General features: G+C 39.5%; 1 protein-coding gene across 4 annotated transcripts in view; it reads left to right on the forward strand.

The window, feature by feature from the left end:
- The window catches only part of FILIP1 (filamin A interacting protein 1), a 102,698-nt gene that overhangs the window by 39,015 nt on the left and 48,189 nt on the right, over positions 1 to 15,494 (forward strand). For all 4 annotated transcript variants that reach the window (XM_068678147.1, XM_068678148.1, XM_068678150.1 and 1 more), the window contains one exon: positions 4,509 to 4,787. In XM_068678147.1, the coding sequence (XP_068534248.1) occupies positions 4,515 to 4,787 (273 nt within the window). In that variant the 5' untranslated portion in view covers positions 4,509 to 4,514. The remainder of the gene's footprint in view (positions 1 to 4,508; positions 4,788 to 15,494) is intronic.

Consider the following 15,494-nt stretch of genomic DNA (forward strand, 5'->3'; position numbering starts at 1 on the left):
TTGTGAAAACCAAAGGACCCGTGCCCAAAACAACAATACAGACTCAAGTAAATAATCATAGCATTTTTCCCTTATGCTTAAAGCTTCACAGACAAATGCAGCAGAAGAGAGACTGAAGTTTTCCTGCCAAGTACCAATACTGTGAGCACATATTGAAATGAGTAGCCAATAAATGTCGAAATCAAGGTGACTGATCACATAAAAACTTCTTGTTTGACTGGCGACTGTTCGGAAAGGTTTCTAGTTTAATGTGCAGTATGATGAAGGGTGGAAAACAAAACAGCAGAATTAAATATTAAATGCTGAAGTCATTATAAATCATACCAGCTATTTCTTTAGCAGATCGGGAATGCTGTAAGACACAGAGGTGTGGTCAGGGTGGATAGGAGGAGGACATTTGTTACCAGCATTAGACTAGCAGTGTCCCACAAATCAATTCTGGAACCTTGATGAAAAAACAGATAGTCAAAGTTTTGAAGGTTTGGTATTTGCATACCAAAATGTCATGCAACTGGTCAGAAAGTTTTGTTGTTTATCATGATGCTATCAGACATGTGGATGAATATCCAAAATGATAATACCAAGGTCTCATTCCCAACATACAGTGTTTCAGCCAAGATCACTGGTATGTTCTGGCTACTTCACACTGCTCCAATTAAAACTCAGTCAGTCTTACAGCTGCTTTGTATTCCTAGAGCAGTGCAGAACAGCTGGATCGTGCCATTGACTTTGGCCCTCAAACTTCTTGGAAATTACTATGTCAATATCAAAACTTTGGCCCTTTCTGTCATTATTTAGGCTTGAGTTGACCTGCATTTCTGGCTTCAGCAAGCAACACCTTCTCATTTGGGTAACATGTTGGAAATGTATCAACATTATAACTGAAGACAGAGTAGGTGTCAGCGTTGCACTGATTTTGGCAGGCTTTTACGCAAAGAAAGGCTGTTAAGGGTAATGTCCCTGAGAGTAACAGGCTGTCTGCCACACTTACTGTGATGTAAGACTTGATGCAAAATAAACCTACAAGTGCTAAAGAAATTAAAAAAAAACTCAAAGGCTTGATTTCCTTTAGTGACAGCCATAGTCTAATTAGCTGGTTGACGCAAAGCTCCAGATCAGTTGGTTAAGGTATTCTGCTGCTGTATTAATGAATTAAAAAAATAAATTTGACATCTGTCCTTGTGGTCCTGCATTACCTATAACAATTTACACAAAGTTAAAATGTAAGACTGCTCAGTCTTTAAATGGCTTCATGGCCTGCTATCTCTGCTTCCACAGGGACTGCTGGATCAAAGTGGCTGTCTTAAGTTATGATTTGACAGGGTGACACACCAGCTTTCATGAAGTCTAACATACCCAAGTGCATCTGTTTGATTATGCTGTGCTTGAGGTGGATACTGTGTCTCAACTCGTCATGAGTTAAATTTAAATTTAGTTGTGCACCTTCAGGTTGAGTCATCTTTCTACGGAGAGATCACTAACACAACATGTTACTAAGCAGTGTAATGTAATAATCTGTTTTCCACTGGAAAACATGTGTAAGACACACTTACAATATTTATTCTTAAAACATGTAGGATATTCTAGAGTCACGAGGCCATTCACGGTAAGCCATGAAAAATAAGCCATGGTTAAGAGATGAAAGTGGCTGGAGGCTGTGGCCCACAGGGACTCAGAAGGAAATACTCAGAAAACACAGACAGCTTGAATCCCAAGTGCTCTCTCCTGAGAGGAAGCATGGTTGAAAAGTTTAAAATCCATTAAAGTTAAACAAATTGAAAAGCCCTATCTGAGAGGAAACATAGTACAATGTTTATTTTTCCATTACAAACCTGAGACCTAAAAGATTTCCTGAGGTTCTCAGGTATTGTTCAGGGTTATAATGGAGATCTGTTTTTAGAAAGTGTAATTCATGTGTTTAATCCAAACTATTTGATGAAAAACACACTGCTTAAGCATTCAGGAAGTTAAAGGCCATTGTATACCTGTATCACACATTGTTTGGATAGGAGCTGACCTACAATGCAAGGAATCTCATCATGAAACTCTCTCACTCAAAAACATTGGGTCTAATTCACTCCTCATTCATGCTGCTGGCTGAATTCCACTGAATTAATGAAGTTAAGACATGAGTAACCAATGATAATAAAAAGCCAATCTTCCTGCTGAGTGTGAAACTACCAAAATGCAAGGCTAATTTGAGTAAGAGATTTATAATACTGGCCTACTTCAAGTAAGTAGCAAGCCCTTGCAGGCCCAGCCTAACATTAGCCAAGCAGATTAGTCAATGTATCTTAGGGTTTGCTCCACCACCTCTATCTGCTACACTGAGATCCTTATCAGCAAAATGTGTGATGTTGAGAAGCATCTGTTTGAATAATGAACAAGCTGCAAACTAAATCCAGAGGTGAATTTAAGTGAAAAGAAAGATTTGGAAGCAGAGGAATATTCCTCATTAGATTTACTGATACAGAAACTGGGCAAGTTTAAGACATACAGACCCTTCTTCAGCTTTCTTCTATTTGCTTTGCTCATGCAACTAAAACAAGATACATCTCTGTACAAATCTTACTTTTCCAGTATTCTTAGGCTATCTTGGGTAAACGGGGCTTAAGTAAAAATGGAGGTAGCGGGAGATACAACCATACACATAATTAAGTTGAAGTTAGGCAGCATAAATTTCTGGTGGTTTCCCTTGACTGCTATACAAGCAATTTCAAGTAAGATGAATTTTTAAGAGATTAACATAATTTAAATTTGCACTGCCTTACATTTTACCTCTAAGTTTGACACTGAACCAAACTGAAATTCATTCTTGCCTTTTTATTTCATATGGCAGATGTATCCTGATTCCAAATAGCAAACAAGGCCACCTACATTTAAGCATGGACAATCATTACAAAGACCTACTTCAACACAGGAAGGCCACATAATAGAAATATGGGTCCATATATAAGCATGTCTGAGTATGTTTTGTGCATCTTTTTAATACTGATAAGTAATGAAATACACACGGTTGAATCCATCCTGTCTTCTGCCATTGTTGGTTAGTGACAGAGAATGAAACTTTACAGGATAAATGGGATTTTAAGGGGTGTCAATCTCCCCAGCCAAGTCTGCAGGGTCAAGGGAGAAAAGGGAGAGACAGTTATAGAAGGAGAAAACAGACAGGCAGATTAAGCTGATTTTAGCTGAATGTGCTGATGGTTGATAAATCAAAAAGGGATGACAGATAAGAAAGAAGAGAACTGTGAAAAAAATCTGAAGACAAGGGCAAGTTGTTTAACTTGATATTGCTGAGCAGCATCCAGCGGAGGAAATCATCTTTGATGAAGATGATTCACGGAAAGGATGATTTTAGCAGCTGTGTTTTGTGTGACACCAAAGCTACGTTACTTGTAAACTAAATGGTCCCAGAGCCCCATTCTGTCCATGAGGTCAAATAGCACAACCTGGCCGTGCTCGCACTACTGAGCTCTTCTGTTCCAGAACAGGGTGGCTGCATCTGCACTGTCTTTTGGACTGGTCCCTGGTGTGGGATGAGAACTGGCTGTGAGAGTGGTAGTTCTTCTGGACCAGAAGTGTGCCAAGGAGCTGCAAATAATACTATAGTTTGATAATAGTCAAGTGTCAGAGCTCAGGAATATTTGCTTCACCAATGTCCTAGGATAGACATAGCCTAAGCATACAGTGTAGGTGCTTTAAGAGAACAGAGACATGAATGTTCAATAACCAAGACCTAACATTTTGCAGAAACAGTGAATATTCTGGAAGGAAGGACTGCTTTGATCGTGGCCATTTACCTCTTACTGTTTTCATGCCTTCTTGTGCTTCTTATTCAAACTTCTTTTCAGCTTTCCTTCATCGCACTCACAGCCTAATAATCTCTTGCAGTATTTATCCTAAAATGCAATTTACCACTTGATTTAGTCTACATTCCCAAGTTTTCTTAGTTACCTGGAACAAAACCAATGCTGCACTGAGGGGAGCTATAGAGTGACCATTGCTTATCATGCATTGTCACTCCACTCTCTCATAAAGACTTTATGCTTAAGCAACATACTTTTTGAGAATTTAAATTGCATTTCTGCCTTTCAGGTAAACCTTGTGTTAAAATAGGGCCTACTTCAGCAAGCTGTTTTGTTCAGTAATAGTTAATTGCAAATAATCAAAACGTTGACTTTTGGGAAGGTCACCCTGGAAAATGTTTGTTATTATTTTCCTGCATCACTTTAGGCTCCATACATTGTAGCTCATATCAGTGTCCTGGCATGCTGACAAGCAGGGTTACTCTTTAGGACTCCATTAAATTTATAATCAATGCTCTGGATTCACTGTCTACCACACACAAAGTTATTGAAAAATTTGAGCTTTGTGCCCCCTTCCTTTGAGCATGACAGTATATTTCTGTATTTAGAAGACTGTTGTTCTGCCAAAAGGCAGTATTTCTGCTGTGGCTTTTTGTAAATAGTTTTGTTTATAAAATGCACCTTTATGTTTCTTTCTAGGTAGGGATGAGATCCCGAAACCAAGGCGGAGAAAGCTCGTCTAACGGGCACTTCTCCAATTCCAAGCCTGTCATCAGCCATGCAGAGAACGAAAAACTCCAGGATGATGCCAAGAAAAAGAACAAACCTCATCGGAAGGAAGATGAGGTCATGGTTTCAGCAACTGTCAAACGGCACTCAAGATCACCTGGGCCTAGTGAACGAAAGAACAAGAAGTCCATAGAGCTCTCTAAAGAGGACTTGATCAAACTCCTCAGTATAATGGAAGGAGAACTGCAGGTAAATTAAACAACTTTTTAAATGTATTTTCTATTTATCTATATATTCTTAGGCTGTCCAAGAATCATGGGGCTCAAGAGACAGTGACATGCAAATGTAAGGCAAAGGACCATAAGGAGAGTGCTAGTTGTTTTCTAACAGGATAGTCACAGTTTTAAGCACTGCTTAATTTACCATGTCTATCTGCAGCTACCGTAGCAAGTGATATTGCAAACACCTGTCAGAACTGATGAAGAAAGGGGAGTCTGATGGTCTTCAATGCTTAAAAAGAGGCACAAAACAGCCACAGGAGAATCAGGTCAGAAAAAGACAACAAATACAGTGAGTGCAATTACAGTCTTAAATACAAATATTCCAAGGAGAAATCCAGAAGTCACTAATACTGGAAGGGGTCTTAAGATAGCCCAGGACCTTATGCATACTCAGGGGGTTGCTCAGGTCTCAGCCACAGCTCTGCCTGTCCCACCTGACCTCCAGCACTATCTGCACATCCCCTTCCTTGCAAAGGTCCATTGGTTTTCTTTCCTGGAGCAGTGCTCACTTGGAAGTTTACTCAGTTGTCCAGATTTGCATATTTATTCAACCCAGTAATAAGTCTGCTATGGCAGACAGCTTAGGTTTGTGTTTAACTCACATCCCCCTAATTTCCATCCAGTTTCAAGGGTTCTCTTTGACAATAATAAATCACTGAACTCTCAGGAGTCTCAGCCATTAGGGAAAATGCAATTTCAAAATGAAAAGCTGAAACACAGTATTTGAAAAAGTCAGTGTGAAGACTTCTGACTTTTTATAACTTATCCCCATTTGCATTAGGACTGCTTGCCAAATTTTTACATTCCTTTGTTTCCACTCTAATGCCATTTTTCAGTGAATCTGTGGACAAGCAGAAAAAACTTGCCCAACCTGTGTGAAAACATGCTATATTGTGATGTCTTAATTCTACGTAACCATTATTTAGCATTTCACATCAGGCTTTACTTTTTCCCTGAAATTTGCATTCATTTTTATCATTTTATCTGATTAAGGGAAGCAATTGTTTTAGAAGTGATCCATTAATTTATTTGGTACATGAGTCATCTGAGTTATACCATTACTGCAACTCTGTGATTTCATCTCACTTCAGGTTGTCAGAAAGCACTTTCAAGTTTCAGGAAATATGCATTTAAAGTAAATAGTTGTGTCACAAAGACCAAGAACAGTCATTTGGCAGTGAAAAACTGGGGAAAAAGGCAAAAAAAAAAAATCTGCTGAATGCAATTTTGCTATGAAAAAAATTGTATCATTATAGAACAGTAGTCATAGTCATAGCACTTCCTTTTACGTTATACAAAAACTAGTATGTGTTAATTCCTAAAATATGGAGCTAGCATGCAGCTCAGGGGGTGAATAGAGCCAAATCTGATTATAAACATATTGTTCTCATGTAGTTCAGAAAGATTTACCCTGAAGTCACCTTTGTGGTCTTTAAAGGGGATGTGAAGAAAGTCACTAATACTTCATGGGTGACATTAAATGTGGTCTTTATTCTTATCTCTGAGTAACTCTCTTGGTCAACACATGGAGCTGTGGCTCTTTGTCCTTGTCCTCCACTTCATAGCCAAGTTACACAACCTTAAAGGGCTGCCCACATTCTCATTATCCCCATGAGGAAGATGGGGATAACTGCCATCTTCTGTTAGTATGGGTTGAAAATCCTCACTAAGGTTATACATGCATTGTCCCGCACAATACTTTTAGGGATATTCCTGCGTAGAAGCCCCACAGAGATGTTAGGCCACACTAAGGCATCCCAGCGTCACAGGAGGCTTCTGAGGACAAACACACTGACAGCTGTAAAGTGCATCGCTTCTTCTGCTCCCTCCAGACAGGGACAAGAATCATTTATGTTTTTAAGCCATCGGAGTTTTAAATTTCATTTCAAAACCCCCGGTTTGAGGCAGTTATTTACCTGGTACCTGTGTTGAACCGTTACTGAAGTGGGCAAGCTACAGCTCTTTGGCCTGAGATGAGAGCCTGGCTTTGACACTGCAAACGAGGATGAGCCAAGGCAGACTCCAGCCAAGTAAATACTCTGGTATTACCTCCTGGCTGTCACAGTGACCTAATACACTGAGTCATTTTGTGGCTTTTCATTTACAGATCTGTACAGACATTGCTAGTGACTGGCTGGCATTTTGTTGGACTGGCAAATCAGACTGTGGGTTTATTTTGAAGCCACTTCAATATTGGCAAAGCAAACAGTGTATAGGCACATGTAAGGAGATTTTTGTTTTGAGAATAACAGTGGGCTATATCTATAGGGTCATCCAATAATTTCTGAAGAAAAAAATGCAGTAAAATACACTGACTATTTACTCAGCAGCCATCAGCAGAGGCCTTACATCTGTACTACTGAACAGTGTGCAGGGTGACACGGCCTTGCACTCTCCAGAGAGCCCAGTTGGGGATGCCATGGTCATGGCAACCATGGGCTTCAGCAGATTAAATTAAAAACTCTACATATGCTTCATGTGCTTAGTTCACTATTTTCACCTGACATCGTAGGAAACACAGTCACAAGCCATGTTGCTCCAGGTATCAGTTCTGAGTCCTTACTTTGGTGAAAGTGCCAGTAAACTATGAAGACATGCCCCAGCAGTGATGTTTATGTCTTCTTCTTCTTTTTTTTTTTTTTTTTTTTTTTTTTTTCCTTTTTTACTCTTTATTATAATGACCTCAGGTAGCTTGCTTTCATTTTAGCTTCCAGTGCCAAGTTGGACTTGGCTTTGCCTGTCGTCAGGTTTCTTGGCTGGGCCCTGTGCTCTTACTGCATGTAGAGAAGAGAAAGTTTTCATCAACTTCTGAGGTCACTGGAGCTTAGGCCTTATTTTGTAAGAAAACAAAAGGGGAGAAAAAGTATACAGAAGCTGCAGTGATGAAAATGTGTCCCAGTATACATCGCAGGAGAGCTCTTAAGTGCAACCTCTTTGGAGGAGAGTGAGAAGAAAATGGACTGATGACAGGAATTGATTTGAAAGGCCTTGTAGCTCAGTAGAGGGTCTTTTTTCTTGAGGGCTCCCACTGGTCATATAATAAACCAGTGATTACATGGTCTCTAACATGCATTGGATACACAGAGATAAAAGATCCATGAAGGTGTTTTCTCCATATGCATGGGAAAAAAATAATCTGATAATGCCATTGGAATAAATTGGACTATGAATCACAGTGTTAATTTGTCTGTTTGTTGCAGTGGTTTCAGTCAAACCAATGTGTAAATATTACTAATTACAAAGCAGCACAGGCAGCATGAATCTCTACAATGACTACATAATCCTATCTGTGGTAAACAGATTTTTGTCCAACAGCCCATATATTTGGCCTGTATGCTTTTTGAGCAGTGACTGTTTTTCTCCAGCCATATCAGCACTGATTTTCAACATTTCCTGATTAGGGGTCTGAGAGGAAATGGGGGGCAGTATTCATACATGTTTACCATGCACTCTTTTATTGCATGTTCAGGGGAAAAAAAAAAATGTTTGTTTAAAAACTACAAATTATTGAATTTTTTAAGAAAAATCATTCCTTTGTTAGTTTCTATGCCTGTTGCCAGACAGATGAAACTTTAAGTTTGGGAGGCAGTTTTCTGTATTTCACACCAATTAAACCAGGACCAACTTTTGCACTCAAGGCCTTTGTTATAGTCTGTGCTTTGCAGCATTTCTCCAGTGCAGAAACGGCATCACCCCCTGCAGCTCAGCCACCCATTCTGTTGCCTCACCCAGTGAGGTCCCTTGCACTTTTTAGGACAGATGGACAGGCTTCCAGCTTCTGTTTGACAGAACCAGGTAGAGCTTGCCTTCAGGCTGTTTCCAGACGTTCTCCTTGACCTGGGCATTTCAGGGGAGGGTTTGCAGAGTTGGGTGACGACACTGTTGTGTTTTCTCTGGGAAATACTTAGGTACAAGCAGCTGTACATCCTGCTGCGAGGGAAATCCTCTCTCATAACAAACTCAAATAGCCGGTTCCCACATGGGTAGTATAGTAGCTAGAGCATGTTAACGTTTTAAAAGACAATTTAGCACTTTACCACCTGCCTTTCTATCAGAAGACTAAGCTTTGTAAATGTAAAGGGTGAAAGGAAAATTATTTCCTGTTTCCATTTTCTGCTTTCTTCCCTTTTTATATATGTACATATTTTATTAAAACATTTTATTCTATTTTTATTCTATTTTATTCTATGATAACTATGAAATAAAATAACTTTATGAAACTGTGCTATACAGCAATCATGTTTTAAATAGCTTACCTCTCTCTACTGTTTAATGCCCGATGTGTTTGTAGATGGCAGTCACACACCTTCTGAGTCTTTACTTCACTGTGCTAGCTGTGCCACCTTCATTTTCTATAGCAGAAGAGGCTTCCCACTCTTTCAATCATCACTTGATCAGCACCAGTTGCATACTAGCTTTGTCTTTCCTAAATGTCTGCAGCTAGAACTGTACATAGTGTCTCAAACATTGGTTTTAATATTTCATTTTCTATGCTGAAATGGCTTTACTTGGCCCTTCCATCCCTTGATAAAATGATTGATATATGAAATGGTTTGACTTAGTTGCTGTAGTTGTATTATTTTCTCTCCTTCTTTTTCTCCTTCTTCCTCTTGCTGCACTGTGTTAACTTTCATGCAATGCCTTAAACTGCTTTTGTTTATTGAGCTGCTTTGTCAAGGAAACCTGAGTTTCCTAAGAAGCTGAAACACCACTGTGACAGACATCTCAATATTACTTAGTTAAAAACACCATACAAATTCCTATATTTTTTCTTCAGTGCCTTTCTTGATACTCTTGAATAAATACAATTGAATATTGAGTTCCACAATAGCTCAAGATCTGGAAATACTTTAGATAGGTGGGTGGAAATCAGAAGTGTTTCTTTTGGGTAATGTTACAGTTGAAAAAGAAAGCTGGGAAAACACGCCACAGCACTGATCCAGAGGGAAGAATACAAAGCATAATGAAGAGGAAAGAGCTTCCAACTGATCACTAGCCATATCTCCCAGTTTGAGAAGCTGTAGTTATCTGGAGAGAAGCTTGAGTAAGTAAAGAATGGGTAAAGCCACAGAAAAGTGTGTGTAGAGTAGCTTTGCCTAAGTGTTTATAACTATGAAATCTTGTTAATTGGATTGAAAGAGTTTAGTATTTTCTGAATATATCACACAGACAAAATTCAAATCCCCCTACAGAAAAACCTTGGCATAGACAGAGCTACAGGGAAAAAGTGAGGATAGGGTTAATCTGGGGAGAGAGAGGTGACAAGGGTAATAGAATGAGAGGAAAGAGTTTGGGCAACAGAAGAAAAAGAGTGTAAGGAAAGGGGGATGCAACAGTGATAAATGGATCCAAGTTAGAAATGTGGAAAGGGGATGTAGAAATGACAAGAGGATGTGGAGACAAGTGGTATGGGCTAGCATAGCAATATCACTACAAGGAACTAAACAATTCTCTCCTGTCTGACTGAGTCCTTGTTTGTTTGTGTTTTCTTGGTGGAGCAGGCTTTTTCAGGACAAAATTTAGGGTAGATTTCAGACCACAAATTTATAGCCAGAGATGAACTGTGCTTTTCTTCAATTCACAACCATTGCTGTGCAAAATGCATGAAATACAGGGTTTGTCTAGCAAGTCACAGAAATTATGAATTTTAAAATAGAATCCTGCTGGTATATGAAAAAAAAAAAAAAAAAAGAGAAAAAAAAAAGATAAGACAATTCACTGAAATATAGTTAAATTGTGCTGTTCAGGCAATTTACTACTGTGAAATCAAGGGCAGAGGTACTATCAATTATAGTAATGAAAAAATCATAGAATGGTTTGGGTTGGAAGGGACCTTAAAGATCATCTAATTCCAACCCCCCCTACCATGGGCAGGGACACCTCCCACTAGATCCAGTTGCCCAAAGGCCCACCCAGCCTAGCTTTGAACACCTCCAGGGATGGGGCATCCATAGCTTCTCTGGGCAACCTGTGCCAGTGCTTTACCACCCTCTAAGTAAAGAATTTCTCCTAAATGTCTAACCTAAATCTACTGTTTTTTAGTTTAAAGCCATCACTTTTTGTGATGGTTTTGTGATGGACACTTTTGTGATGGACACAATCATCTATTTGGTAATAAAACTGCTTTAGAATTACGTGTTTTTCAAAGTCATTATCCTTAATAAAATGTCAGTATGACTGGACAGCTGTAGGCTGAAAACCACTTCCACAGAGTTTTAACATCCTTCTCTGCTAATGCCTGAACTGCACTCACTAGAGCTAGATCATGTTGTTTAGACTTGGAGGGTCAGCTGGAGAGGAAGGAATACTGGAATAACTGTTTCTGATTCATTAAACATCTTGTCTAGAGGGGAGGGAAGAGGATGAGCAGCTTTTTTTTCTTTTTTTTTTTTTTTTTCTAATTAATGTATTTCTGTACAAAATGTAACAGAAAGTACTGCCCCAGATCAACTTTAAGTTTTGGTCTTGGGATCAGTGTCCTTAACTGATCCTCCTTTGCAATCTTCTTCAAATCATTTTAGTCACCTGATGTCACTTGACTAGGTTTTTATTTGTTTGGTTTTGGTTTTGTTTTTTCATGTGTGTAATAAGAATTGTACACTCAGTGCAACAATAATGAGAACATGTATGTCATTTCTCATTTTCCTGGGAAAAGGCTCACTCTGTGGGAGAGAACATGGCCAACCCATTTGTGATAGATGCTAGATGCATAGACTTTCTGCCTTTAAAATATCTGGGATTCTCAGGAGAGCTTGCAGTAAGCATATCTCTTATGTGTCATACTGCTGTCCAGTCCTCTGAGTCACCAGCTGTTAATTTAACATTTCAGTTGTAGCTAAGTCTGTTTTTATTAACTTTGCTGTCCCCGTTGTGTATTTATTAAGTTTGTGTCTCCTATTCTCCAGCTGACAATCAGATAAGCTCTTGAGAGCAAAACTGATTATTTTCCATCCAAAATGAGTTTTAATAAAAGCAAATATAAGCCTTTATATAACAACTGTGAGAACATGGCTATCTGAGAAAGTGTCTTGTTTCTAGGGTTAAAGGCTCCACCTATTGGTTGACTAAAACGAGAGAAATGCAATATTTCAATATAGAAAACGGCTGGTCCTACTGAACATCCTGTGTCTTGCCACATCTTTGCGAAACTGCTGGCTTCAGTGTAGGACTATGCATGAGGTCCAAAGTAAAACAAGCTCAGTGACATATTTCTGAGAGCTGTGCACACACGGCACTCAAACTGATGCAGGGCTGAGAGATTATTAAGGGAAATCCTTTTCTAAGACAGGAATGGTTTGGATTTTTGCAAATGAAGAGCTTCTTACCCTGGAAATGACTATTTTTCTTTGGTAAATAAAATAAAATAAAATAAAATAAAATAAAATAAAATAAAATAAAATAAAATAAAATAAAATAAAATAAAATAAAATAAAATAAAATAAAATAAAATAAAATAAAATAAAATAAAATCATAAATTCTTCCAAGCCAGCAAAATTAGTGGAACTGACTGACCCAAGTACAGTTAGAAGGTACCTTCCAGGCATTTGTGGCCTTTGTGTTTAGACAAGACGGGAGCAGAAGTGTTGATGGAGTCAGTTTTATAATGAAAGCCCATTTCCCAAGATTGTCCCAGGCAGTTTCAGCAGTTCAGGCAATACGGCAGTTTGAAAGCTCTGGTATTGTTCCTGGGGACTCAACAGGGAGATGGAGAAGGGACAGGACATCTGAGAGAAGCTTGGAGAAGACAAGAGGAAGGACAGATGTTGAACACAATCAGGGGGATTTTGGAGACAGTGGGAGGCTACGAGGACATTGTGGGCATTGGCAGGAGTCTTCATTCTGCACCTTTTGTTGTCTGCCCTCGCAAAGTCACTTTTCTCTAAGAGCTCGCACCACTTCCCTTGTCTCCTCTGACTATTCCTTTGCTCAAGTAGTTGGCTGTACTGGTAAGTGTTCGCTGTAATGCAACCCTGCTATTCTTGCCCATTCATCAGTCATCAGTAACTTGAATGTGTATCCGTGGAGCACAGAGCACTGGAAAACATTTTGTTGAAGCCAACAAAATGCTTGGACAAGAGAAAGTTGTGTATACAGTTTATTACACATGTATACACGCTTGCTGCTGTTGGTATCCTGCTCTGAGTTATGCAGTCTCTGCAGACGAGGCAGAAGGATTTCCTCTGAACTTTGTCATCCTGACAGCTATGGCCACAGTGGCACCAGCTTGTCTCTCACTCTGACCTGCTCCACACATGCTCATTCCTGCCAGAAGCCAGCTAGATGACTGCAGAAAGAAATACCTGTTTGGGTTTGTTCCTCTCAGAGAAACACCAAGAGGTACTTACACCAGCATCTTCTAGTACCTACCTGACGTTCAGGTCAGAGCATCTAATTTCAAGTGCTTCAGATCCTCACAGAGTCAATGAAACACTTTCAAAAACCAGTTTGTAGAGCTTGAGTTGCACATCTAATTAAGATGCTTTTAAGTTTCCCATGGACTTCAGCAAATTGGATGGTAATGTAGAAATACATAAACATGGAAGAAATAGAGGAATACAGTGAAATGAAGAGAAGAGCAATGATATTGATGTCCCAGTGCTTTATTTTTTTGTAGCATTCAAAACTTTAGAACCTGGGGATCTTGTATGTATTAATGAATTAAGTCTCCTGGCATTTCTGGTAAGTATTATTTCCTTTACAAAATGGAAACTGGAGCATTGTGAAGGTTAAATTGTATGTGGTAAACACTGAAAAGAGGTTAATGGACAGAACATCTCTTGAGTTATGGTCCAGACTTTTTACTGTAGCATTAAAGGGAAGATTATAACACAAGAAAGAGGAAACAAAATGCTTTTCCTTTCATTACCCTTTCATAAGTCATCTTTTTTATCTTTTTTTTTTTTCCTCTCTTAATTATGTGCTAACTGATCATAAAATAATTTGTGGTTACAGAGGGAAGGTCTCAAAGGAAGGCACCATACTACACAATACCAAAATACCAAAACACCTTAATGTGTGTGAAACATGTTGCATTTTACTGATTTCCTCTGCTGCTAAAGTGCCTCATGATCTGCCGCTCACCTACGATGTGGAAAGCTGCAGATCATTTCTTTAGTATGAAAAAGGCAGAAGAGGCACTTAAGCTATTGGAGTTTTCTATGTCTGATTTGGCGTACCACAACCAGGGGGTCTCCTCTGCCTTTGCAAGCATTGTGGTGACTGCCAGCTGCTGCTCTGAGATGTTAAGCTGATTTGTTAATTACCTCATTTGTTAGGTTGCACACCACAACACAGCAGCCACATACCAGCCCTGAACTGTGAATGCAGTCACTCCTGCGCTGGCGTTAACGATTCTCCCTGCGCAAGTGTCCAAAAAGGTGCTTTAACAGATGTTCCTCCCTCTCCCTGCTGGCTGCTTGCATCAATGCGGGGCCTCCGCTTGCTGCCGGGCTTCAGGTCATGTGCAAAATGTTATTATACGCTTAAAGTTGGCTGAGACGTATGGTCTGAATGGCTGGATACGGTAAACCCGAACCAGCGGGGTTAGCCCTGGTGGTGCATTCCTGAAGTATGTAAAGCACATCCCAACATGCAGATTTGTGCGCATAATTGAAGGTGACCTCCTGTATCTGTCTCTCTGTGCCGAGTAAATCACGACACTGTAATTCTTCATGCTGCAGTAACTGCCCTGCAATTTGATAATATCAAGCAAAACGCTCTTTCAGTGCGAAAAGGCAGGATAACCCAGACCCTAATAATTCTGAAAACATCAAGCAGTGTGGAGTTAATACTTCTCGGGGCCTTACCATGGGAATTTTCTGGCTGTGGCCCAGACTACAGATAATTAATTATGTCAGTGAAAGGCTCTGGTGGCCTGTTTTCTTCAGAAAAAAGTGACATCATCCATGCAGCTCTCTGGCAATAAAGCAGAACAAAGCTGTGTGGGCAGGAAATAACAGACAGATGTCTTCTAGTGCTCATTTGATCTGTTTCGAAGCTTGCTGTAAGAAGTAATATACTGTTCAGTGCTGCTTCTCCCCAGCTCTCCAATCTTTAGTGCGGATGTTTTTAAACATAAGAGGCCAAATTAATTCTTCTGGAGCCACTTCAGAGGATTTATGCAGTGGTTGAGCTGGTCTATCACGTGCCTCTCCTTCAGTATTGATTTTAGGAGGACTTTCTGTGTTATCACTGTAAGATAACTCACAGCAGGATGAGATACACCACGTAGTTCCAAGGGCTTTGTATGGGGCCAGAAAGTTCTGTGCGGTGCGAACAATACAGGACAACCCTGTTTTACATCACCAGTGTCACAGGACATCACTTGCATTTCCTGGTATATTACACTAAACTTTTGTACAAAAAGCATTGGAGGTCACTTCTCAGCACTGAACTCATCTCTCTACTTCCAGCACAAATCACGCACACAGACCTGAGTCCAGAAATGTTAAAAGAAATTAGTGCAAGTGAACTCCACAGTTTTAAGTATCAGGGAATTTAGCTAAGATGACAGGAAAGAAAAAAAAAACTTGCATTGTCTTCTTTGCAAGAAAAACAACGCATACATGTCATTACCTACCATTTGCAATGGATAGAACCATTAGGTGAGTGATACAAACATGGCTACTTCAGACATCCAGTATAGGAGACAAAAATATTTCTTGAGTTTCAAGC

Source organism: Anas acuta, chromosome 3 (genome assembly GCF_963932015.1).
Source record: "Anas acuta chromosome 3, bAnaAcu1.1, whole genome shotgun sequence".
Classification (NCBI taxonomy): Eukaryota; Metazoa; Chordata; class Aves; order Anseriformes; family Anatidae; genus Anas; species Anas acuta.